Below are 27,650 nucleotides of genomic sequence, written 5' to 3' on the forward strand. Positions count from 1 at the left end.
GTGAGCGGCCCGGGGCGGGCGTTCCGAGCCGCGTCAGTTCCGTCTGTGTCGCGGTGCAGAGGAGCCACGCGCGGAGCAGGACGTGAGTGCCGGGTCCCCCCGCGCGCCCCTGCCGCGCCGCCATCTTCTCCCGCGCGCCCCCTCCCACGGCCCCCGCCGCCACCGCCGCGGCACCTCCTGGCCCGATCGAGGCAGCCGCAGCCGGGCGGCGCCGAGGCGAGGCTTCCTCTTGTTCTTCGAGTGCCCGCGGTGCCCAGCGGGAGGGATACCCCGCTGTGCGGCGGAGGAGCGAGCCGCCGCTGCCGAGGGGGAGCTGCCATGTTGGGGGGTACAGAGCCTGGTTGAGGGAGAAGATGGCGCCCGGCCGCGCTCTCCCCCCGCGCCGGGAGCAGACCCGGCCCGCCGGCGACCCCTGGGCCGCTGGTTACCTTGCTGTCTTTTTCCTCCGCCCTGCCACGGGTAACCCGCATTCCCTTCGCTGCCGCCTTGCCCCGGGAAGACTTGGGCGTTCTCACCCGCCCCCCGCCCTCGCCCCCGTCCTTGTTCGGGTTTCGAGTGTTTTTCTCGGGGGGCGACACAAGCCATGGAAAAGAGGAATGGGGAGGAAAATGGCGGCTGGGATCCGCCTACCTGGAGTTCCGGGCTCGTCTTCCTTTTCTTACCTTCCCTCGCTTTCCCTTGGCCGGGCTCATCCCGGCCCCCTCCCTGGCGCTGCGGTGTCTCCTCACGCTCAGGCTCTCCCGGAGGGCACCCACCACCCCACATCCCTTTTTCCTCCAGTTTCCGCCCACACCTTCCTCCATATTGTCCCTTTCTCCTTCTCATGCGGACCCCGGGGTCATCCCCGCGAAACATCGTTTTGCTCGCCAACTCGGTGTTATCCGTTTGCTCATTTTCACATTGTCCCATTCCAGCGCTCCTCCGCTCCATCCTAGAGCGTGGCGTGCGTGCGCTTCCTTCACACCCTGTATCCTGTGCAGTGCTGCAGCTTCCGTCCTTGTGCTACAAGCTATTACCACAGGTTTTGCCCTACTTTAGAACCACGTCGATCCATTAGCATTATTGGGGCTCTGGTTTGGTTGTTTTGTGTTGTTTTTTTTTTCATTTGCATACGTGGGGGTGTTTTTTCACTGTCCGTTTAAGAACACTGTTATTCCTTTTTTCTTTTCTGAGATACTCTGTAATATTATCTTGGCCTTTCCTAGCTGAAGTCTGTATTATACACTTTCAGGGATGCTTAATTTTATTCTGAAAGAACAAATGAGCTGTGTATTTGTTACAAAGAGTTTCTAGCAGCAGGGAAGATGTGTAACCGCTATATCTAACCACATGTTTGCATACCAGGGTGATGTGCGAGGACACCTGGCAGCACGCATTCAAGGAATGCTCAGTGTCTGCTTGTCTGGCAAATTAATAGACTCCAGTGATTGATGTGTTGAAACGGCAGTGAAAATATTAATTGCAGTGCTGTAGCTCACTGTAACTGAGGTGTATTTTGGACTGTTAGATTATAGGTGGAAGCTCGAGCGTCACGTGTGTGACAGTTGTGCAGCACATTGCTTGCAAATCCACCTGGGTGAAATGCCCATGTCAGAGTATAGATATTGTTGGGGTGTTAATGATTCATATTTGTGGATTTAACAGAAAGGATTCAGCTGGAGGGCAGTATTACATTTTGTATTTTATCTTGTGGGTTTTGCTGTGTCTGGGGATATATGAAAATTGTGAGAAGTCGTTCTGCTGTAGACAGTTCAGAAGCCAAACCGCTGCATTTAATGTGCCCTAAATGTGTTTCAATGCAGCTGCAGCAAAAAGGGGAAGATATATATATATGAGGAAAAAATACTTAATATTGCATCTACAGTGTGTATTAAAGCTTAAATGAAAAGGCAAGAAAATCTTTAGGAGGGCTTAAAGAAGATGAGCCAGTACAAACAGGTTTGAAGATTGCTTTCCAGCCAAAATGGAATGTCATTCCTTATATAGTGTTCTCATGTTATTTTTCTTTTCCCAGAATGCCTAAATCAAAGGAACTTGTATCTTCAAGCTCATCTGCCAGTGATTCAGATAGTGAAGTTGACAAAAAGGTGAACATTATATACAGTTCATTACTGTATTAACTGTTTTGTTTCAGGCTGGGGTTAAGGAAATAGGTGAGCATATGTCACAACATGCATGTCATTTCATATGATTTATCAGACACTTTAAGGAACTTTCTGTTCCACCCACCGACCTCAACAACTACAACAACAAAAACCAAACAACCCACCTTCCAAGTTTGGGTGGATTGCATAATTTTTGCCCTAAAGAAAAGTTTTTTTCTTCAGTTGCATTTTGTTTTCTTCATGCCATTCCATATGATAATTGCAAGTTCCCTGTAATTCTTTGGTGCTTTGTGGCAAGCTTCTGAAGGCTTCTGTATAAACTGCCCTGGTGGCAAGAATTTGGACTTATTTTCAGAACATGCCCACAGCCACACGTTTCCATTTTAATATCTGGGTTACTTCTCCATAACAAAAATCTGCCCTGTGTTCCTTGTGTTGCTTGCTTATCTCGTTTGCATGGATTTTTTTCTCTGCTTCTTTTTCTTTTTTTTGCTGTTTTATCATCTGCTAGTTTCTCACTTAGAAGCTGAGCCAACCTGAATGTCTTTGAGTTGATAAATTTTAAGATGACTGTTTCAAATTTATAAATTGAATGTTTCCCTTTAATTTTAATAGTTACTAAAGATAGAAGTTTGCACAGATGTGCCAGTCATTATGAACAAAATCAGAAAAAACTAGTTAATTTATCTTTTTAAGAAGTGCTAGGTGGTAACACAGACACCAGGTCTTTTCATGTAGTACAGTGCATGAAGAGGTTTGGTCTCCTATTTCTAAGTGAGTAGAAATAGTAACTTTGTAGCTTCTTTAGTTAATCTGATTTACAGGCGATACTGTATGAATCCTTTAAAAAGTTGCATAATTTATCATGCTGTGTACAGCGACTGGATGCTTATTAAAAAAAACCTGTCTGATAGAGGTGGTTTCCAGATCCTTCATTCATTATCTGTGTTTTTTTTCTTTTTTTGGAGGTGTGTGTTGCAAGCTGTTCTGTACTTTTTGGTCCGTTTAGTGGAAAAGAAGATGCCATTTCCATCAGGCTTAAGTTTTTTCGTAAAACTACTGAACTGATAGTGTTACTGTGCAGAAAGAGAAGGATTTTTGAAATGTATTTTGATCTGATTAAATTCTCTTTAAAGCCAAAGTATTATGATAAACTTCACTGAGAACAGAATCAGGCTCATTTTGAAGTTTTTAAAATTCCAGTCTAAATGTAGAGCGTTAGATTCCTGCCTTCACAGCAAGAAGGTGGTAAAGTGCATTGCTTGGTAGTAGTCTGTGACATATAATGTAAACTTACCTGTAGTGTACAGAGTGATTGTGGCTCATGCTTTTCTTTTTTTATTTTGCTCCAAGGCAAAGCGGAAAAAGCAAGTAACTCCAGAAAAAACTGTAAAGAAACAAAAGACTGGTGAAAGTTCAAAAGGTGCAGCTTCTTCTAAGCAAAGTGGTAACAGAGATGAGAATATGTTTCAGGTAAAATTGATGACTCATAGAACGTGGCTAAGGTAACATGTTACATCATATGCTGTATAAATTTTACGAGGTGATGTGAATTTCTTAACAGTGTAGTGCTTGGCCTCCTGAATCTTTGGCCAAAGGGGTGCTGGCATTTAGATGAGATGGTCAGATTTCAACAGAGTAAAAGAATCTGAGTGGTATCAATTGATCTATTTCTCATGACTTTGTTCCTGGTAGCTCTGGGTAGTCATTTTGTCAGTAAATACAGCACTTACCATCAGTATACTTTAAGTATTAGATCAGGTTTGTCTCTATGTGGAAATGTTTTTTTAATTAGGGCTCCTGAAAAAAATGTTCTTGGAAACCAAAGTGTGGACTCTTTGTTCCTGTTTAACTAGGTCAAGGGCAGTTTGGCCTCCTGTATTATGACAGCATCTTGGAATAAGTTTTGTTTGTTCCTTTATGTTATGATGTAGGGTTTTATCACTGAACATCCATAAAGATAGTAACTTCTGGTATTGCCCTGTTTTTAAGATGGGATGAATGTCTGTTTTTCAGTGGAAAGATGCATTTGTGAATTCAGGGTATTGCAGTTCCCGGGGTTAGCCGAGGCAGTAGCAGTGTGTGCTGAGAGAGCTGATACACAGCTCAGAATTAGCTGTATTGGGGGTGTGGATCAAAATCTCTTACAGGTCTCTGACTAGCTGGCTGGAAAGGAACTTAAATTCTTGAGGCTTTGATTCTCAAGTTTGTAGAAAGGTGTGGGAAAGGTGACTAATGAGATGACCCAAGCACAGAGTAATGTAGATGAAATAGTTCTCGGCTGTAGCTGTGTGAAGTAATACAGGGGAAGGAAAGTCTCTTCTAGAGAGAAGACCTGCTTAACTGATACTGTGATACAGGGCAGTTATTTTTAATGTCTCAATTCTTACTTCTCCTTCTATGTTCAGGAGGGAGAGCTTCACTTGAATGCTATGTTTGGACTTCTGTATCGAAGGAAGTTTATAATATTTTTAGTTCTGCTTGGGCATGCTTTGAACCCTGTAGGAAAAATGAAATAGTGAATTCTACAACTTACAAGGTGAACTGCAGGTAGAACTCTATAATACAGAACTATGTATGAAGTTAATGCTATGTTTGTAGTAAGTTCAGAAATTCCAGTTGCTATGGTTTTAGTAAGTTCAGAAATTCCAGTCTTGGAGAAAACTTAAAATTTTTAGTGTTCCCCTGATGCAAAAACACACCCAGACCCTTTCAAATAAAAAATGAAAGTATGCATGCTCTGGTTTCCTGAAACCTTTTCGACCTAAGATAATAAAAAGTTACTAAAAACAGACAGTAGAGGACTCATATTACTCAGATAAGAACAGGGTTCTTCTGGTGTTGAGTAGAATACAGATCTTTGAATATCACCTTGACCTAAAATATCAGCGTTACCCAGTCTGTGCCTGTCTTTTAAGTAATTGACAATAAAATATTTTTTAGATTACTCATTGTTATGTATAGCATTGTCTGGTTTTGTACTCTACATAACTTCTGTGCAGTAACTAACATGCAGATGTTTAAGTACAGAAATAAAACTACAGTAGGTCTGAAGATACTCCTGGTTCTTGCCCCCCCCTCCCCCCTACCCAGGAGGGTATGCTCATTAATTTTTTAGATACAGTTTTGTTTGTTCTAGGCTTCTTAGTGATACTAGAAACTCCTTTCTGGAGACCTTCTCTCCCATGGCAGTAAAATGATCTCTGATGTGAAAGTGGCTTTGCAGTATAACTTTACAAGTGTGGCTTCAGCTGATGGAAATCAGGTTGTAAAGCCTTCATAGGATAGTCACAAGTTCTATGGAGTCCATATTGTATGTGGGAGTGGCTGCAAATGATGTGAAACCAAGAGTCTTCTTGTTCTACACCCTCAGGCTGTGTTCTTGAAGCATACAGATTCCCTTAATATAGAGCTGATTGTGACTGTTGTATTAAGAAGATTCAGCGTTTTCATAAACATGTACATTTTATATTTTTGTTTTGAGTTGGTTGGTGTAGTGGTTTTTGACAACTACTTACGAAGAATAGTGTTAATGTAAGTAGAAGACAATTTATAAGAGACAAGGTTTATTTTATGCATTTACATGTCTTGGCCTTATTAGGATTTATGGGGAACCTAGTGTACCCTGCAGCTTGGTAATGGATCTGTGTGCTGTTAGGATGCAGAAATTTATGTTACTCCCATATGTGATGTATTACTCGAGGCCCTAAGGACAGGCATTATTTGTGTTCATGTGGAAGGGTTTAGCCTTGATGCATTAGATTCCTGTCTCTGGCTTCAAGCCAACCTGAGTTCTGCACCATGTGCTTTGGTTAGTCTGACTAATCGTATCATCTACCTGTGCCTGATTTGGATAAGGTTTGTCAGGATGCGTTAATGACTACCCAGAGCAGAACCGCACTGCATGATCATGCATTTAACTGAAATTGTTACTTCAGAAGTTATCTCTGTATTCTGTCCACCTTGCAAGCCCCTTTTTTTTTTTTGAGTTTTGACCATATTTGGTATTTAGCTTGTGAGAAATAAGTTGATTTTTCCAGTGTAATTTATCAGTGTCTTTATCATAGGCTCGTGAAAGCAGGTCAGCATAAATTTATGATGCTCTGAAACTGTGATTGGTTTAGCACACTAATTATGAAACTTAGGTGGTCACCGATGCATTTTGCAATTTGCTTTGTTGCAAATATCACTATTTACAGGAGTCTTGTGCTCCTTCGAATGCTTTACATATGGTTATTGGCTAGGGAAGAGAGAGGGTTTGTTGCTGTTTACGCTTGCACTGTTTGTTTAATCCAGAAAAACTGGATTTAGGAAAAAGGATGAAGAAGGTGCTTGCTGAAGCTCACAGGAAATCAGTTGCATATCTATAATTGAACAGAGACACAGTTGAGTGCTTTTTAGTCTAAGAAACAGAAACCTGGAAATAATGTTTTTAATGTCTTCTGATTTATGTAAGTCAATTGCTTAGTGTAATGTTAGGATGTATAGTATTTAATAAATAGTGTATAAACTTCTCTGTGAAGGCTGAACTGCACTAAGTACTCTGTTATAAATCGTCATGACTCGTGGTTTAATCCCAGCCAGCAGCCAAGCCCCAGGCAGCCACTCGCTCACACCCCTGCCAGTGGGACTGGGGAGAGAACTGGAAGGGTAAAAGCTGGAAAACTCGAGGGTTGAGATAAAGGCAGTTTATTAGGGCAAGCAAGAGCTGCACATGCAAGCAAAGCAAAACAAGGAGTTAATTCCCCATTTCCCATGGGCAGGCATCTCCAGGAGAGCAGGGCCCATCACGTGTAACAGTGACTTGATAAGACAAATGTCATCATGCCAAACATGCCCCCTTTCCTCTTCTTCCCTCCACTTTATAGACTGAACATGGTATCACATGGTCTGGAACATCCCTTTGTTCAGTTGGGGTCACCTCTCCCGGCTGTGCCTCCTCCCAATCCCCCAAGCAGCCCCAGCTTCCCTGCCAGTGTGGCAGTGTGAGAAGCAGAAACGACCTTGGCTCCGTGTAAGCTCTGCTCAGCAGTAACTAAAGCATCTCTCTGTTATCATCACTGCTCAGGACAAATCCAAAACACAGCCCCATATCAGACAATGTGAAGAAAATTAATTCTTCCCAGTACAGCAGCCTTTGGTATGCTGCTCTGGTTATGGAGATACAAAAATACCTTCCATCGGTGAAATTACTCTTAGGATTATCAGCAGCTGCATGAAGAAAAATTGTTCAGAAATGAACCTGTACCAGAGTTACAGGTAGCTAAATATCAAGAAACATCAATTTACTTAACTAGTTAAATCTAGATTTTTTTGGTGTATATTTAACTGTAGATGTTTGTTGGAACTGTACTTTAGAAGCCTATTTAAAAATTTTAGTAGTGGCAACTTTTGCATAGAGTTCAACTAAATATCTGAAATTTAGTAAGAATATTAAGCTGAAATCTAGACGTGATGTGAAATCTAACTTGGTTTCAGCATTTACATAGAGAAATACTTCCATCTAAGATAGGCTTAATGATTGAGTGAATGTGAACTGTACATTATTGCCCCTCACCTTACTGGAATTAAACCATGAATTAAAACATAAGAGTCTTTCTTACCCTTGAAATCGTGTTCTAAACCCTTTTACTGTATTTGCAGCTGTGATCTGCTATATTGAATTAGATTTTATTTCTTACGACAAATCTGGAGTTACTTGGCAAGGCACTAATATTCTTCAATAGCCATGGAAAAAAAAAAGGTGCCGCAGAGTGCTACTGCTTGAAGCTTTTCCTGGAGGTGACCTTAAAAGTTACTGGAGCGTAAAGGGTAAAACTAAGAAATGTTCTTCATGTCAGCTATTTAGGATATTCTTTGCCAGGAGTGCAGATGGACTTGGGCATGGTACCACGTTTGGTCTGAAAGAGCTAAGCTGCCATAACATTATACTTCTATTTTTGAATTTTAAAATTGTTGTGTAATTTTATCAGTTAAAAATACTGTCTTATAAGCAGTAATGTCTTACTAATTTTAAAGGATGATTCGAACTAGGAAAAGTGCTTCAGACTTACATTATCTAAATATGTCCTAATTGTTTTTAAATCAATTTTAGATGTCGTATATCATGTGCAGAAGAAGAAAAACTTATTTAAGCAAACTTAAAGTATTCATGTTTCTATCTATTTTGTGAAATAAGAGCAATAGACTTAAACATCTGTGAATTATTGTAGTTGGTTGGAGAGTTCTTCAGTCTTTCTGGTCAGAAGTGGGTCAGAACTGTTGGCCTCTCCTTAAATTATATCAAAATGGAACATGCAGAGATAAAAGGAAGTTGAAATTGGAAGGTAGCATTTTACCAGGAAGAAGCACTTTATTTTAAAAATGTTTACTTTAGAATCTGTTCTTTTATTATAAAATGTATCCAGAAGGTGCATACAGAATTCTAAGGATTTCTTAGAATTGCAAGAAACTGTATTTGGTTATGTTTTAATTATCTAATTTCTGGTTCTCAAATTCACCTTGTACTTGGAATTTATGTAAATAGGGTTTTTTTTTTATCATATTTGGAAAGATCTTGAATAAGCCAAAATGTGTAGTGTATTGCATAGTTGGTGGTATGATTCTTCCCCAACTTTCCCCCACTCCACCCCCCAAAAAAAGGAGGTGCCCATGTAATTCAGTTACGACACTGGTTCGAAAACTACGGAATTCCAAAATTTCATGCTGTGCTATATGCTGGTAAACTTAAAAGATTTGACTGTTTTTGAACACCTGGTACAGTGATGTACCTATGAGGACTTGGGAGAGGGCATGGGAATGTTGGTGGATAATGTTCATTTCCATCTGTATTTACTGTGTTAAAGGGAAAAAAAGGGAAGGTATCACACATGAACATATAATTTGCTTTCTGTACATGTGGAATGGACTAAAATGTAGATTTGGGAGTAGAGCTCCCTTTCTCCTTCTTTGTTCAGAACTGTTGCAAAGAAAGGAAAAACGTTTTTTCAGAAAACAGTAAATTCATTACTTGCAAGAAGCAAGCATGTAAAGAGTACAGGTATTTTTATTCTAGGAGGGCCACTTTTGCATTGAGCACTGCCTGCTCAGCCAGTTTTAAGTCGTTACTTATTAGCCTACTGACTAGTCTGAATTAAGCTTTTAATCTAGCTGTTTCTGTGGTGTCTAAAATAAGCTGCAGTGTCACATGTCAAGAGTCTAATGCTGCTGGGGAAAGTGAATGCTCTAATACATAAAATACCTAAAAGACCTTTATATGTGTTTTGACAGATTGGCAAAATGAGGTATGTCAGTGTTCGGGACTTTAAAGGGAAAGTCTTAATTGATATTAGAGAATATTGGATGGATCAAGAAGGTGAAATGAAGCCTGGCAGAAAAGGTATTGTTCTGCTTCATGTTACTTTGTATTAAAACATGGCCTGTACTTTGCAGTAGAACTTCCTATATCATGTTTTTCTCCTTTGTTGGTACGTGATACTTACTTCCTTACAGTTTATATTTTTACAAAGAATTAGCTTTATCTGTAGATCATGGATAAAATCTTAAGTGGATTTATTGGCCTGAGTCCATTTTCCTAAACAGATCCTCAATGATTTATGGAAAGCTAGGTGTCAAATGCAAGCAGATTTGGTAGGGGGGTTATAAACATGTTTATACCATAGCCATACTTCCCCCACACCCCCATTTGATTAGTTTAACAGAATTTCCTCTATTATGGTTGGAGTTCTTATTTCAAACTGTAACTGAAAATATTTAATCATTTTTATAAGATTTTAGTTTTGTTAAACCAACTGTATCCTTCAGTTCCTATTAAATTTTAGATTAAAACAACCTAAACATTTAAAGTGACTAATTTTGAAAAAAAAAGTTTAAAAATACTTTAGTAGAGGGAGGAATATCTCAAGTGTAGCAAGTTAGTAATCTGCAGCACAGCACAAGCCTCTGTACCTCTAGTTGCACAGTTGCTTCTCATGGCAAGCCTTCACTGTGAACCGCTTTCAGAACTTTCACATCTCAAGATGGGGATTGCAGGACAGTTGTAGTAGTAGTGCTGTGCTTAATGTTATGTTGCTTCTCTTTGAAAAGCCTACTTTTTATCTGTTTTCATGTAGCATCAGTGAAAGGTAAGTGTGAAACATTCTGCCCTGGGGATTCACAGAACCACAGAATGGTTTCACTTGGAAGGGACCTTGAAGATCACCTCATTTAACCCCCTCCCTGCTGTGGGCAGGCACACGTCCCACTAGACCAGGTTGCACAGAGACCCCATCCAGCCTGGCCTTGAACACTTCCAGGGATGGGGCATCCACAGCTTCTCTGGGCAACCTGTGCCAGTGCATCGCTACACTCACAGTAAAGAATTTCTTCCTAAAGCCCAATCTAAATCTACCCTCTTCCAGTTTGAAGCCATTCCCCCTTGCCCTGTCACTACATGATGTTGCAAAAACTCCTTCCCCAGTCTTATGTATTGGGAGGCTGCTGAGTTTGAAGAAATTCAATGTACAATGGCCATAAGGTTTGTAATCTTCTTTTGGTGTGTTCAGGAGCAACTCAGTAAACAGTCGTTTAGAAAGTTTGAGAAGCATTTTCAACATTTCTTAAATAACCACTGACAGTAGGTTTGCATGAACAGATATACTGGTGCTCTACAGGAAAATTGCTTGTTTTGGATTTGTTGTTGCTAATTAACAAAAAAGTTCCTCTAAGGACTTTACCTTCTGTGTTTCAAGGTGAAATTTCAAATGGCAAGCTACAGTGGGATTTGATGGGTGAGCTAAGTGACAAAAATGGCATGATGTAGATAGAAATGTTTATCAATGCAGCAAGAGTCTGAATTTTATTGTGATAAAATTATTAATAATCTGATACAGTATGGGAGTCTAATATTTCCTTGATGCAGTCATAAACTGCTTATCTAGCTGTCCTAAAACCAGGATAAGCAGTCAAAATTTTGTAATAAAACAAAAATAAACCGAATAGTTTAAATTACTGTTGGTATCTCAAGCAGCAGATCTGAACTTTTTGTGGTTCATCTGGTCTGTCGTTGAGGGACATCTTCATGAAATATAATCCTCTAATAGTGGTTAGTACACCTGACCTGTTTTCAGATGAGGCCTGCCCACCAAAGACTGGTGGAAGACTGCTTAGAGAAGCTCCATGTACACGACTTGCTGCTTAGAATTGTGGTGGTGCTCTGGTAAGACAGTGATACTAAAAGAAAAGAAAAGGCTATGAGCTCCAAAAGTGGAATTCAAAGTTTCAGCTGTTTTCAGGTCCTGCTCCACCTTCAGGGAGAAAACAGTGAAGGAAAACTATCACTGGGAGGGGAGAGTGGGAATAACTAGTGGAGGAGCTTGGGAGGAGAAAGTATGAGAGGTAGCCCTGGGAGCCTGCTCTTTCACAGAGTGGGTGTAGAAACTGTAGGGTAAGATAGAGTAGACCAAAAGCACAAATGAAACGTGCCTGTACTCAAGCTTGAGGAAGATGGGATCACATTTAGAATTGGAGTGATGGGTTGTGGGATACTGAATGATTATTGGTTGAATGTCACTAGAAACTATAGTGAACTTGAAGTAAAAAGTAACTTCAGTGCTGGTTTGTGAGCGCTAGCAAGTGATACAGAGTCTCTCCAAGAGGTTACTTACAGCATGTGTTATTTACAGTGCTTTAAGAAGCAAAAGGGGGGAAAGCCTCCCAGAATTGCAGTACTTGAAAAAGGCACAGCAGACCTGTCTGCATAGGTGCAGCTTTTAGTAGCCAGTGATTTCCTGCTTATCACCCATGGCGTTTGTACTGCCTTCTGTCAAGGCCAGAGTTACATTTCACTTCTTGTGTTTAGTCTAGTACTTGTACAATTATTTGTTAAAAACATTTTCTTTGCAAACTTGTCTAGAGATAACCTATAGTTAAGTTGAAGTGTTGGAAGTGGGTAGTTTCACTTTGTAACTAAGATGATTGTTGGAAGTATCTCAGGCATTAATATTATAACACAGACTGTGTGTATGAAAGCAGCCTTTATAATTACTGCACAAGGTCCTGCACCACAATTTTCTTTTTGTCTTAAGTGTTTATTTTTAATGCTTTTCAGGTATTTCTTTAAATCCAGAACAGTGGAACCAGCTGAAGGAACAGATTTCTGATATTGATGATGCAGTAAGAAAACTCTAAAGACAGAGCCATACAAAAACTTATATCATTTAGTGGTATTAAGCAGTCTTTTTACATTGGCTTTAGTTTTCTAAAATATTGTTTTCCAAGCTATTGTATATTTGGATTGCAAAACAATTTGTAAGATGAATACTTTTTTTATGTGCATTAAAAGTGTATTCTGAGTGAGGCTATTTGTGTATACTTTACTAAAAGGAATTGTGTTGCTTTCACCCCATGGTGTAAAATAAACAAATCAAGTAATATGTAAAGCATACTTGTTTATGGCCTTTTGATTGAAGGTGTTTGCTGATAAGGCCACCTAATAGCTTTAGTCGTTGTATTTCAGTTTAGTTTACAGTTAATACGAATTTGTTTTCAGAGGGGATTTCTTAAAATGTCTCAAGTTCACTTCTATTGCATTTTCTTTGGTATTGCCCTGCAGCTTTCTGCTTTAAGACTTGATACAAACAGTGAATACTTGGAAAAACACATTTTTGTAGATAATTTTCAATACTGTATTTGCTAATTTACCCGATTTATTCAAATGTAAGCAGTCTTGAATATATAGCATTTTTTGCATTACTTGCATGAAGTATTATGCTAAACAGTAACACTTGAACACAAAACACATGCTCTCTCTTCCCATTTTTCTACTGCTTGCTTGACCTAGAAAATAACAAGTAGCCTTTTTCATGGACTTTAGATGTGAAGCATAACTTCTATAGTAATAGACATATACCTCAGAGTAAGACAGTATTTCAAGGCTCCAAATGTGGTTGTTAGTACACTTTTCAAAGTTTGCATTAAATTCATTCTGGAACACATACTAACCAGTTATTCTATAGAAAAGGAGCGGTTTACCTGTCTGTAGGATTTTTGTTCATTTGGAAGTATTGCTCAAACAATGATGCTTAAATTGGACTGTAACACAAGTTAAACAAACAGGGTTAAAACTGCTGCAGCCAAAATGTCTGTCTGTCATATTTCTGCCCCATCCACTCTGCCTGCCCAGACCATTGAACTCGGGTTGCTTCCTGTGGCTTATGCGTGCACAGCTGGCTTATCTTTGTACAGAAGGCGCTTAGCGCACACAGGGAGCTTACCCAGTACATGGCAGACCATGACCCAGCAAGCTTGGCTGGTCAGCCCTGGTACCTCCTGGACAGAAAAGCCTCTGCCCTGTGGAAGCTCTGTTACACAAGGTGCTGCCCTAGAGGAAGGGCTTCTTGCTGACACTGAGTCACAAACGAAGGAAGAAAGGAGAATGTGATGGAGAACTTGGAGATGTAAGGGGCACACCAGAGTGAAAGTTGATGGTGCCAGAACAAAGTTGGCTGGCATGTAATAACTACACTGAAGAAACGGAAGCAGAATTGGAGGAGTTCATTTTCTGACATAATTAAGCAAAGCAAGAAGATAAAACAACTTTATGAAAAAGGACCAGTGAATGTCCAACTTCATTAGTTTGGGTGTAATTTTCCCATTTGATGATAATAGTCTCTAAACTTTGTATAGATAAACAGGATTTACTGTTTGTTTAGTTATGGGGCATTTTAATACAGTTTATATTGCAGTCATGATTGTAAGTGCCATATGCAGTCTGTTTATGTGCTGCAGAGTTCATAATTCAATGCTAATAGGTATTAAAGGCTGAGGAAGAGAGACTTCATCAAATTGTGCATATTACTTAAGTATGTCACATATCTTCACCTTCTTTTTAACTTATCCATTGTTGACATACTACAAATAAAATTAAGATCTGTTTTTGTACAGCTCAAGAAATTTTAAATTTGTAAGAACTGCTTGAGGATGAATAAAAGGGTGAAGAGATGTTTGTGGTAGCAGATGTGGTTTTGGGCACAACATTCTTTTTTCAGTGACTCTTTAACAACATATAGGGCTATTTGGACCAAATAGAATAAATATGAAATAGCTGCTAAAATTTTACAGATAAGTGAGTGAAATAAATTGCTTCAGATCACTATAGACAGGTTCTAGATGTTTTTTATTGCAATATGTATAATGTGATTTTGTTCTTTCAAGTCTGAAATTTTGCAACCATATTTAATGCATTTTACCTCAAAACTTTCAAGTGGCTACTTAAAACTGCATGATTATATTGGAGGGAATATTGTCCTCACTTAGATTACTGTGCTAATAGGTCAGTTGTTTTCAGGAAGGTGGAAAATTTGGGGAGAGTAAGTGAAAAAGTTTAATATAGTGATTAGTTTTCATGTGGAAATTGCTGGTAGAGGTATTCAAAGAAATTAGTATTTGTTAACCATGAACTATGAGTTAGTAGTAGGTATGAAAAGAGACAAGTCAGTTTCACAAATGTACTCAAAATGGGATGAGTTGATCAGGTGACTGATATACTTGTGAGATAGTAATATGCAAGTAACCTCGACAGAAATGTGACACATTCAGTATTATTTTGAAATAAACAGCTGGTAGTGATTTGTCATGTAATCATCTGTAGGGCTTTTTTGAGAAGAAAATTCAAATCTTTTTAGAATAAAGATTATTTTCTTGCGGACAGTGTTAGCTAGGATGTGTGTAGAAGTGTCCATGGATGAAAATTGTGCATGTATGACGAGGCTGCCTAATGTGAGATAAAAGCGCTGCTCCCTCTCCCATTTAGGTGATGAAAGATACATTTGATTCTTGGTGTTTATGCAGGGCATATTAGCAATATGTTTTATAAATTAAGCATACTGTGGAGCTTAGGGGAAAAAACACATCACAGAGCTGCCAAAGTACCGTATGTGTGTTAATCAAACTGTCATGTACCATGTTGCTCGTATGTAGAGATGTTCATCTTCAAAATAAACAAATGCAGTACTAATTTTGATATTTCTTTTAAAGAAAATAGCCCTGGTTATGTACGTATGTGATCTGTTAGCAAAAAAAAAAAAAAATTGACGATTGTAATTCTAGTAACTCAAATGTCTTATTGTTAGCCATGTGAAATGTTTCATGTTTAGCTCTGGTGGCGTCCAATGCAGAGAGGCCACTGGAAATATGAGCCCTTCAACTGTAATTACCTTAATGTTCAAATAAAAAAATAGTTAAACGGCATATGTGTAATAACAATTTGAACACTTGGAAATAAAAAAGTCTTCTGTTGACATAGTGTTATTTTTAATAGAAATTTAGCTACACTATAATGTTATGGTACCTGCTGTTTCTTTCTTGCAACAGTTGTAATTTGGAAATTTGAAAACTTCATTATCTTACATTTGGTTTATGTTGTGGGTGGGGAACTGATGGTGTAGCCCAGAGGGATGGAAATTTTTCACTAGGATAAAAAGGGCAGTTATCATGTAAATACAGAAGCAATGGATACAAACACATTTTCAAACATCAAATTGAAGGAAAGTGCCTGGTAAGTTGTTACTCTTACGGGAATGGCTGATTATCTTTTTTCGGTGGAGTTTCTCTTTGACTATAAATGTAGCCACAGATGAGGTAGAAAAATCTCACACATTTATTGTCATTGGTCAGTTACATCTGCATAGGCTTCTTTAGCAAGGATATTTGTTTTTCACATACTTGAAGTGACTGATCTGTAGGGTGTGGATTAATTAGTAGATTGTAGCCTTGAACCAAACAGACTTCTTGAAGTAATTTTGAGTAGTCTAGCCACTGAAACAGAAATTACTCTGGCTCTAAGGGAAGAAATGGAGTGAGGAGTTGATGGAGGGTCATCCTGTCTTCCCTAATCTTCATTCACTTACTTCCCGTACTGATGGGGTTCTTTGTAGCTCTGGTGACTGTGTACGGAAGAGCATTCCAATAGGCACTCTTTGTCTTGTGGTGAATCAAGGATGCATGTCCTCTGCTTGTAGCTACGTAGAAGTGTGAAAACATCTGCTGAAGAACTGAAATAAATGGTCCTTGGCTTAATGATGGTTTGTCAGGGTAGCTTAATTCTGCTGTCATGTGAGCAGAAGGACATGCCACCAATCTTGGGGGTACTTTAAGAGCCTGGCACCTGTTCACTTGGTATTGCACTTGATTTACCAAAAATTTAATAGTTTTTTATAAGATCTGCTTAATTTGGTTTTTATTGTTACTTCCATTTTGGTTTCAGTGATTCCATATGCTCATCATTGATCAGATGTCAAATGAGGTATGGATTGAGGCTGTGTTGAGGACTCAAGTTTTTAAAAGTTACCTGTTAGAAGAAGGTGAGCTCTCAGTCCTAAAGGTGAAAGGAGCTTGCCGTAGAACTGTGAAAGCTGGTGCAATTAACAGACTGCTGGGAAATATCTAGCTGTATTTGATAAGAAAAACATGCCTGCTTGGTCAGCATGCCTAATAGACTGCTGTTAGTTATCAACACTACTCACTTGGGCAGGAATTAGTAAGACGAAAACTGTTGAAGTAAAAAAACTTAAGATTTTACATAACCCACTTATATGTGTTATGTAAAAAAGAGCTGTTTCACACCTTAAGAATTTAAATGCTTTATGCTTTCACTAATAGGCTAATGTGTCAGAATAATTTTTACTGTTGAAAACAGAGCTCATTTCATCTTATTTAATGTTAAACCTCAGTTTATCTATTCACTGAAATATCCTCGCACCACAGATCTGAGGGAGAGGTGAATGTCAATATATTAAGAACAAATTTGAGATTGGCACAACCCTAGCAGTTAGCTACTTGAAATTAAAGCCAGGCAATGTATATAGCAATAACACTTCGCAATGAGTTTGTGGCATTGATTTTATGTAGCCTTTAAAGGTTTTTGCTAGCTCTCTCAATGTGAAACAGCTTTGCTGTTTCCTCTGCTTTACATTTGCCATCCCTTACTGAGATCTGCAGCTCCTTTTGTATTTCCAGTACTCTTTGTATTCTGACGGGAAGCATCCATCTGCCTCTTGGAACACAAATATCTCTGGCTAAACTGATGCTATCACAAGACAAAGAATACCTCAAAGATTGGATCCTAGTGGTACTTCACAGATAGAGCTGCTATTGCTAATAAAGATCAATTAATGTGTCTATGTATATATTTTAGTATTGTAATAAAGTGTACTTAAAATAGTTGAATTAGTCATGCCAACATGCATACTTCCCAAAGGAAGTAATTTTCTTCATACTAGCTTGGATTACTGTGCACAGTGAAAGTACTGGACAAATGCTTTTCCCCCCGAAAGTGATTATGAACTGCTTGGAGAACACCACAGTGAGATGGTTCCTGGGCAAAAAGTGATTAGAGCTGTCATGTGGATGGATATCCTTGCCATAAGTGAGGGTGACTGTAATTGCAGTGGTTTGGTTAATGGAAAGAAAACTTGTTTGTGTGGGTAGCCTGAAAAGTTCCTAAAGGGACCTGTAGTAGATGAGTATCTTTTATGATGACGTAAAGACTGCCCTCCTCTCCAGAGAAGCCTTTGAACAATATAAATTTCCAGTATGCCTGGTTTTATACAACCTGATTTTTATCTTTTTTTTTTTTTCTTCCAAGATGTGTCAGTGTATGTGGTATAGTCCCCTTTCTGTAGTGGGAAATTAGTAACCCTGATTGAGTAATTTCTGTGAAACTGGAGGGGGAAAGTGTATTACATTATTTTCACACATCATCCATTATGTTAATATTTAATAGTAATGTGCCTTTCATCTATCCAAACAATTTGTTGTAACATGAGGAGAATATTTGTGGCTTATCTGTTAAATTGTTTGGGAACAAACATTTTGGGGTTTGGGGAAAATTTTGTAAACAAGTTACCTAGGTATTTCCCTCACTCCTATAAATGTGTTTATGTCTTGGTGTTTTAATTTTGTGTCACTTTTTTCCAGGAAACTGATTTTTTTAAACTTTTGTTCCTTAAGGAGCTTTGAAAATCATTATTTTTAATATGCTACAGTTTTGGATTTTGAAAATCACCTTGCAAATGTCATGCTTGGATGCATTTTTTACTAGATTACTAGATTGTTATCTGGCTGAGACTGTTTGCTTTGTAGTCTGAGTAACTTGAGAAGTATCTGTTAAATTGCAAGCTTGTGGTAATGCCATGTGAGAAGGTGAGGGAAAGGAAATGCACAGATAAAGAAATTCGTTATTTTTCAGAACGTTTTCAGAACATGATCCAGAAACAATATGTTCTCATTTTGAAGGCAAATACTAACTCCAAAACTGCTAAAACACATTCCACTTAAATTTGAAACTGCTTCTGTTAAATTCAAGTTCATCAAATGTGTCCTTTTAAGAAATATTTTTGAAAAAGATAATAGCAATATTTTAGGTTCCTTTTATAAAGAAATCTTCATAGATAAACACTATGTTTAACAATAAAAATTCTTAAAGCTAAGTGAATTCAAATCAAGATATAATTTTTAACTGACTTTGTGGGTTTGACACTTTGAAACAATTAACTAAATAGGTAAATTTCTGGGAAGTTTTGGGAGGACTTTGAAGCCTTCCAGAAGTGGAGGTCACGTCCTTGGTTCAAGGAAGAGACCTGTCAACTTGTGTGAAAGTTTTGGGACAAAGAGGCTGCTGTGTGCTCTGGACAAAGAGTTTGATCTACTTTAGGTCACCTCAAAGCCTTGGTATTATTGGTCTGATGTATCAAATAAAAGGTACCATGGACTTGGTTTTTTGTGTATTCCACTGAAGTAAAATTTGGATGGATATTTAGCTTTATTAATTAAACATTTTTTTGGGTAGTTGTGTCTTCAAGAGGATTGAGATTAACACCTAATGAAGAAATTTCACTGCAATTGATAGTATAGTTTAGATAATGTTCAGATTTATTTTGCATTTGGTTTCTGTTTGACTCATTGCTCGTGTACTTCCATAGGCATCATTGATCAGTACGGCATTTAGGATGGGAGTCCTTGTGCGAGGTAGGAGACCTGTTCTATTTCCACACAGGTCTCTTTTTTCTTTATGGATCTTTTAATGCAGGATGAATGGAAAGTGTAGAGAAACAGAATGAAATAACTTATATCACTGCTTTTCACTTCAAAGTATGCAAGATTTTATATACCCATAAAAGAGCATAACAACCAGTTGGCAAATCTTCACCAGTGTATGTAATAGTTCAGAGAAGTGAGACTTTTTTCTTTTTCCTGGATAAACCTCAATAATGATTTTTGAATAACAAATATTCAGACAAACATTGGTGTAAGGGGCTACTAAATGCAAGTTTTGTGCTGGCAGCAATACTTAAGTAATAAGTTAATGCAGCAAATGTGTGTCCTGGTGAGTTTGGTGATGGTCCTGAGCGGTGCCTTGGCTCAGGCATCGCCCACGAGCCGGCCGGGCTGATCCCGGTGAGAGCCATGCGAGGCCGCATCTCCTCAGGGATCGAGGCTCCTGGGCCATGTCTTGTCAGGACATAGCAGCAGCCCAAGCCGGGACCAGACAAAGCTGAAGCTGCCGCAGCCACAGAGGTGCACAAGCGCCAGGGCAGCGCTCGGCTGCGAGTCCCTCGCTCTGCCCTCGAAGCGCCTGTGGCTGCCCCGAGCCGCTGAGCTCTGCTGCTCTCGTGCTGCCGGGCCCTGACCTCCCTGGCAGCAGGGACGGCTCTCCAGGTCGCTCCTCAGGGCTGAGAGACACTTTACCAGTGTCTGATCTCTACAGCGAGGTAAGGAGCATTTTACTTTCAGCCTAAAGCTATATTGTGCACTAATGATATTCATATATATACAGCTGTTTATTTATTACAGTATCCACTCATTTATTACAAGTGTGTTAAATAGTGCAGTGTTTGACAGCTGTCTGAATTACTAAATCATCATTTGGGCCTTTGTCGAATCACTCATTAATTACCCTTCAATGATCACTTAATCACCATTTGATTACCATCTAATTTTTGTTCAGTCATCAATTACTTACCATTTGATCACAATTTAATCATTATCAAATTCTTTTAGTTAACAACTCAACAATGACCTGATAAATCACCAGTAATACCTAGATATCACTCCATGCACTTGAATTTCTTGGCTGTTGTAGAGTAGAAGAGGTCATTGCAAGTATTTACTGTAGAAGAACTGGACAGCTATTTGTGTGTGGCCTATAATAATACTGCATTACTATGTAGGAGTCCTTCACTTTGAAAGTATTTCTAAACATTCCGGAAACTTTCTTGATCTTTTAGAGTCAGCCTCCTCCATGTTCTGTGGAGGACTGTTGCAAAAACATTATAGTCACCTCAGAGGGACTATTGGGTGATGATGGCAAATAGGTGTGAATAAAACTAGTTGAGTTCTCTGTACTGCTGGCTGCCAGTACTGCTGAGGCATTTGTAGCACTCAGAAATGAAACATATGTTGGAGGGCTTTTTTCCATTTTTTGACACATGAATCTTCAGTAAATACTTTGAATTTGGTGGGACAGGGATTTGAGTCATTGTTTTCAGAGTAAGGAGAGTTGAAATTAAAAACATTGTCTTAAATAACACCTTACTGGGTTAATATGGGACAGGGGATTTAGAGGACAGTTCTCGCGAGTGCTCAGGAAAAAAGTTCCTGTGTCAATTCCTTGTGATGAGCTAATTGCCCAATGTTTTGCAGATATATTTTTGTCTTGTTATGCAATATCTTAAGACAATGTTCATTGTTCAAGATATTTAGAATAATGTGTCTACTGTTGCTAAGAATTCTGTTTCAGCCTGTAGGAAAGCTGCCAGAACAATGAGATGAAAACCAGCACAAATCACATAGTGCCTCTGTTGCCTCAGGACTATGCTATTTCATACAACACTCAGCATTTACTGCTCTTAGATATATGAAATTTACAATTTTGATGAAGATGGATTGCCACGTCTGGATTTTTGGCTTGTCCTCTGATGAGATGGGCTCAATTCTGTTTTTCTGGTACTGAAATACAGTATTTTTTATGCCATGAAGTGTGAATTCATGACTCCACTATGCCTTGGTTTTCCTGAATGATCAGTAACTTTTTGTGATTCTCCCTAAACTATCTTTCATCCCTGTCAGCTTTTCTGTGCCAGTCTGCCTACTTCCTGGGATAGCAGGAGCAATGGCACCTATGAGATCCTGCTTTTTGCTTTGCTACCTGTTCTCTCCAGCACTCCCTGGCGTGTGGAAAAAATAGACACTAGCCTTCCTCCATCCAAGTCTGATCTGAAAGGAAACCTGGTACTGTTGCAAAGAACAGCAACAGTCTCTTTGGACCTTCCTTGAAGGGAAAAAAACAACGCAGTAAGTGTGTGAAGTGATTTTCATAGAATCATAGAATGATTTGGGTTGGAAGGAACCTTAAAGATCACCTAATTCCAACTCCCCCGCCATAGGGAGGGACACCTTCTACTAGACCAGGTTGCTCAGAGCCCCATCCAGCCTGGCCTTGGACACTGCCAGGGATGGGGCATCTACAACTTCTGTAGGAGCAAACCTCTTCCAGTGTCTTACCACCCTCACAGTAAAGAACGTCTTCCTAATACCTAATCTAAACCTGCCATCTTCCAGTTTAAAGCCATTAACCCTTTTTCTATTGCTACATGTGTCTTGGTTTGAAAGACAGGTGTCTGCTAAGGAAGGCAGAAGCCTCCCTTGGAATGGCAGATGCAACCCCTTTCCCTCTGAGTTATTATGATTTTGAAATCAAGGGGCTTTTAGGCAAAGATGTGGGAAATAGGAATAACAGTTCTTTACTATTATATATCTATATGTGTATAACCAGTCAAACAAACAACAGTAACTATGACAGTAACAACAAACAATCCCAAACCCAGTCCCGGCCTTCTCGGCTGTCGGGCCCTTTCCCCTCGGGTGCAGTTCCGCTCGCAGCCGGCAGGGGCGCTGGCGGCTCCCGGTGAGCAGGGCAGGTGCGATGGTTCCCCCGCGGCTGCAGGGGGCGCTCCGGAGCGAGCTCGGGGAGCAGCGGCACCGGTGCCCTGGGATCCCGGGAAGGGATGGGACAAAGGCTTCACAAACCCCTGGGCAGCTGATCCCGGTGTCCGGCCGGACCCTCGGGAACAGCAGGTTGGAACGGCAGGGACGAGCACAAATTCCGGGTGGCAGACGAGGTGTATCCAAACGGGGTCTGGGCAGGCAGGGCAAGCACGGCTACAACGTAGCAAAGGCTCAAAGCGACGGCGGGGCAGGGTGGCCACGGCCCGGCTCCCAGCGGGGCAGGGAAGGCGGCTTTGGGATCCCCAGGCTTTCCACCATAAGGAAAAGCAGCCCAAGCAAGCAAACTCCTCTCTGTCCAAACGCCAGAGACCCAACTGCCCACACACCCAGGTGAAACAAAGGAGCAGCCAGGTCTTTTGTTTCTCTTAAGCACCCAGTGATTTGTCGTCTTAGTAACAGTATGGGGGGAAAATTCCTTTAACAGAAAAAAACTAGACCTCTTAAAACCCCAAAAACATGCCCTTGTAGAAAGTCCTTCTCCAGCTCTCTTGTAGACCTTTTAGGTCCTTCCTGGTGCCGCCTTTTCTTCAGCCTGGAACACCCCAGCTCTCTCAGTTGGTCTTCGTAGGAGGGCTTCTCCAGTTTTCCAATGATCTTCATGTTCCTCCTTTGGACTCTAACAGGTCCAAGATATTCTTATGTTGGGGACCTCAGAGCTGGGCACTGTTCTCCAGATGAGAATCCAGTTCCTAGTCCAGTAACTTGTTCCCAGACGAACATGCACCTACTGTCATGAGAAAATGGCACAATTGAAATTTGGGCATGAGAAAGGCTGGCTTGCTCATCTCTGGGTTGTCTGTTTTACTCCTGCACCAGGTGAGAGGCAGGATCAGCCTATGCTCTTCTGTTGTAACCAAGGTTTTGTGAAAATCTTAGACCTGCTTTGCATAACTCTGAAGAGAGGGAACTGTCTCACAGTTTAGTCAGCATGTGGATATACAAATATTTCCAGTCTTTCCTTCAAGGACCAGATATTTCGGTTATTGTGGAAAATCCAAATGTGCTGCGTAAACAAGAGGTCTGTTTGTGCTTTCTAGTACATCAGAAGGCAAATGCAGTGACGGAGAGATGTAGCAGCAGCGATCATCATCTGTAGGAGATGTATTTATAAGATTTTTCCTGTTTTCTGGTAGTTACAGTCAGCAGTAGCTCTGCAGTATGGGGCCAAAATGAGATATTTACAACTTTTCAGAACTTTATACGAAAAAGGTTCAACCTTGTATAATTTTATTTTGTTTGTAGCCTCCAGGTCTCTCAACAGAAAGCTCACTGTTCAGGTTAGACAGGACAAGACACTGTTAATCTTTGCCCTGGCCATGTTTCAGGTTCCTTTTTGTCTGACTTTGGGGTTTCTCAAGGTCTGGCTTCTTGTGTGTGTGTTCTCTTTGTATATGGGTCACTTCATACACTTTAACCCAGCAAGTCTCCTCCCTGGTCAGCGCAGGAGCAGCAATGCTCTTAGCTGACAGCGAAGAGGAGTTAGGGTAGGGTTAGTATTCAACATGCCTCACTCCAGATCATCAAATCTCATTATTTTCAGACATCTGATATTCCTGAGAAAGTCTGGACTCTTCATTTTTCTTCAGCTCCAGTTAGCAGTAGTTTTGACCCCATTGTCTTAATCATCTGGCCTCTAATTTCTTTTATCACATGGTAATTTCCAACTACAAAAGAGGGGAAAAAATTCCTTTTTTTCCCTGCCAGTATTTTTTTGCCTGTATTTTTTTTTTCCATTTAGCTTATGTTCTCTGCAAAACTTGGAGTTCTCTTTGTTTGAATAGTGCACAACTGGGATAGATGGGACATTTGCAGCTGGAGCCTCTTGCCTCCAAAGGGTGAAGGGTGACTCACCACACCCATTAAGCTTTCAGACCTGCACAGACCTGTGTGAGTGCAGCCAGCCACTAGATGTCAGCATTATTTTAAAAATAAACAGCTGACCTACAAATTAGCCATTCCTGCTTAAAATAGGCTGATGTGAAGTTGATGAGGCTTGGTAACCAGTGCCTAGAGGTTACAGGCTTTCATATTTGTGAAATGCTCCGTGATACCTGTGGGGGTAGCAGCATACCAGGGTGAATCTTTTTAGTAAGTTCCCACATTTTTAGACCTTGTGAAAAAGAGGTACCTGCTGAAACATCTGAGAACAAAGTGGGATTGGATAATAAGACTTCTGAAGTTCAACTGTGCTTGCATTCAAGTGTGAATCCATCAGAGAAGTGAGTGAGACAGCTCCCTGCCAGAAAAAAAAATGCTTTTACATCATGGACCCGTTCAGGAAGCTGAAGAACTTTTGTGTGTACATTAGGGCTGCATTTAGGGCGGAAGCTGGCTAAACTGATTTGGTGACTCACTGGTGTACACAAGATACAGTCTTTCTTATTCTTCTCCCCATTGCTCTTCAAGTGGCTAATGTGATAGAAAATAAGCCAACAGGAACAAGCAAGTCATTTTCTTTTGGGAAGATGATCCCTCTCTCATCAGATGAGTGCCTGTGTCAGCCCAAGGGTGAGAGACTATGCAGCTGAGGGCAAGATTAAAGAAAGGCAGAGGAACGACCCAGTGACAAATGTGAGTCATTAGGTTTTTCCCATTTTCTGTTTGCATTCTTTGCCTGGGAGGCACAGTATCTACCTGTCCTCGATTTCCATCCTATTGCTCCTTTTGCTTTTGAAGGCTATTCCTTCCTATTTCCTGGGTAGAGCTCAAGTGTTCTCTGCAGTACTCTGTGCCAATTTTCTTGTCCTCAGGAGAGGACTAATCCATTGTTTCACTAATCCATCTCTTCCCATTCACATCACTCTTAAACACTTCCTTTTTCTCTATTTCCCACAGTAAGTAATTTGTGAAAGTGCAGTTAACTCTTTCTCTATTTCAAGCTTTGTATCATTGCTTCAATGTAGTTTTTATGCAGTCATTTGGTTTGTCTTGGCAGATCTCTTTATCCATCTTGACATTAGGAGTTTGAGAGGAGTTAAGAGTTGGCTGGAACAAATGGCAGAGGGCCTGCATCTGTAAATCCAATAGGACAAGGGCTTTCTGGTGAAGAGCTGAATAAAATGTCAGTGCTTAACAACTAATAAAGAATAACATAATAGCTCATTTCAGGCTCTGCTTCACATCAGCATCGAAATTACCTCTGCTGACTCACAAGGGACATATAAACTCCCATTCTCTTCCTTTCTGGTGTATTCTTATGGTTCCCATGCTGCATAGTTACTACACAGTGCATCATTTTAGGTCCTTCATAACGTTTTTGATTTTCTGTAGGCTTTTGAACATGTCTTCTAGGTAGATCTTTTGCTGAACTCCTATTTTATCTATTGCCATTATTTACTCGGGGTAAATCCCACTTGACTTTCTGGAGGAAGGAAAGAAGTTAGTCCCTGTGGCTTATGAATCCCTTTGTCTCAAATGTATCCAACATGAAGAGGTTTTGAATTGTGATTGAATCCTATAGTCCCTGAAGCACTTGCATGTTTGCAAAATTGTTATGTTTACTAGAATCCAGTAAATACCAGATATATACTTTATTCTGAGTTGAGAATTTCATATCCTTCTGGAACAAAATACTTTATTTCCCACATGTTTTGACTACATTATATTGGCACCACTCATGTCACTCCACTTAAAATTGTGTCAGCATTATCATTATAAGTTGTTTTTCAGAGGTTATAACTTGGACATAAAAATTTGCTGCCACTTAGAAACTTGGTCTTAGCCCAGAAGTAATTAAAAAAAACCACCAACATTCTCTTTCAATATAATTTTGTTGTTTTGGGAGGAGAAGAGAGAATTAAAAAATTAATACTGAAAAATGGCAAAGTCTGCATTACAATTTGTTCAACTTTGACCAACAAAGTGATGGCAAAAATCAGAATCTGTCTATCTTGTTAAGCTGTAATACACCTCAATATCTTTTTAGTTTTATCAGTTTGTTAGGTGGAAAGATGGAGAGAAATAGGTCTGAATACGTGTGACAAGATGAATCTAATGCCTACCCCTGCATGTAGGGTGTGCAGGTAGAATCTCTTCAGCATTTTTCAAAAGCTGAGAGTGCCCATCCTAACTCTGAACTTTAAATCCCATCAATCTGAAAGTGCCACTGCCCCTGACTTTGTTATATCTCTTATGTGTCTCAGAAGTTATGATGCATACACCTTTCTCTGGGGTGCAGGAAGATATAGAGCCAAAGAATGGTAAAACTGAGCTATTCCGTTTTTTGTGGTCGGTGCATGTGGACCATGTTCCTGGGCACAGCAGATGGACAGAAGGGAGTTGGGATGCCCCAGGTGGAGCCTCTCTCTGTGTGAATTGTAGCCAGGTCCTGTTTGTTCAAAGGACCACGAAGTACCTCTGTTTGGTGAGTGATAAATGGTTGTTGTGGTTTAACCCAGGCAGCCACTCGCTCACACCCCTACCAGTGGGATTGGGGAGAGAACTGGAAGGGTAAAAGCTGGAAAACTCGAGGGTTGAGATAAAGGCAGTTTATTAGGGCAAGCAAGAGCTGCACGTGCAAGCAAAGCAAAACAAGGAGTTAATTCCCCATTTCCCATGGGCAGGCATCTCCAGGAGAGCAGGGCCCATCACGTGTAACAGTGACTTGATAAGACAAATGTCATCATGCCAAACATGCCCCCTTTCCTCTTCTTCCCTCCACTTTATAGACTGAACATGGTATCACATGGTCTGGAACATCCCTTTGTTCAGTTGGGGTCACCTCTCCCAGCTGTGCCTCCTCCCAATCCCCCAAGCAGCCCCAGCTTCCCTGCCAGTGTGGCAGTGTGAGAAGCAGAAACGACCTTGGCTCCGTGTAAGCTCTGCTCAGCAGTAACTAAAGCATCTCTCTGTTATCATCACTGCTCAGGGCAAATCCAAAACACAGCCCCATATCAGCCAATGTGGAGAAAACTCACTCTGCCCCAGCCAAAACCATCACACTGGTTTACTGGAGTTACAGTGATTCTTGGGTTTTGTAGGATCAAAGACAGGAAAAATGAGGAAAAGGATTGTTTTGGTGTTTGGACGTATTGAAAAGGTCCTGTAAGAGTCCACCTTTGTCAATGTACCTCTTACCTTGTACACTTAGAGAAAACTTGAGGGAAAGGCATGTTATAAAATACAGTGGGGAAGCCAGGTGATATGATTCTGGTACAGTGGGAAGGCATGTTTCATTAATAAATCTGCTGCTGAAGTTGTGTTTTACTATGAAAGGGGACTCTAACAGCCAGCTTTAACTGCCTATTATACCTGGGATTATGTCAAAGATGTATTGCAGCAAGTGAGTATTCTGTGTAGTTAGGAGTTTCAGATGTGGTAATTGCCGAGGATAACTGTGCAAATACTTTTACTGATCAACAGAGACTTTCAGCTCAAAAAAGATGTCTATCTTGTTACAGTGAAATGTGAAGAAATAAAGCAGGCTCTCCTCATATTTAAAACCCAATGACTGTGGAATGTTTCACACTTTCCACCTTGTACAGAATTTTGTGAAACAAAAGG

At 40.2% G+C, this 27,650-nt stretch overlaps 1 protein-coding gene across 2 annotated transcripts; it reads left to right on the plus strand.

Annotated features, from left to right (window-relative positions):
- SUB1 (SUB1 regulator of transcription) lies at positions 1-15,215 on the plus strand. Of its 2 annotated transcripts, XM_069001146.1 has the most exons (6): positions 1-82; positions 915-1,021; positions 2,015-2,087; positions 3,459-3,578; positions 9,375-9,483; positions 12,193-15,215. In XM_069001146.1, exons 3-6 carry the CDS (start codon positions 2,016-2,018, stop codon positions 12,270-12,272), a joined length of 381 nt encoding a protein of 126 aa, XP_068857247.1. In that variant the 5' UTR covers positions 1-82; positions 915-1,021; position 2,015; the 3' UTR covers positions 12,273-15,215. The 2 variants fall into 2 exon arrangements, with proteins under 2 accessions (XP_068857247.1, XP_068857246.1); XM_069001145.1 differs by lacking the exon at positions 915-1,021 and having other exon boundaries at positions 4-82.
- The last annotated feature ends 12,435 nt before the right edge of the window (positions 15,216-27,650 follow it).

Source organism: Aphelocoma coerulescens (genome assembly GCF_041296385.1).
Source record: "Aphelocoma coerulescens isolate FSJ_1873_10779 chromosome Z unlocalized genomic scaffold, UR_Acoe_1.0 ChrZ, whole genome shotgun sequence".
Classification (NCBI taxonomy): domain Eukaryota; kingdom Metazoa; phylum Chordata; class Aves; order Passeriformes; family Corvidae; genus Aphelocoma; species Aphelocoma coerulescens.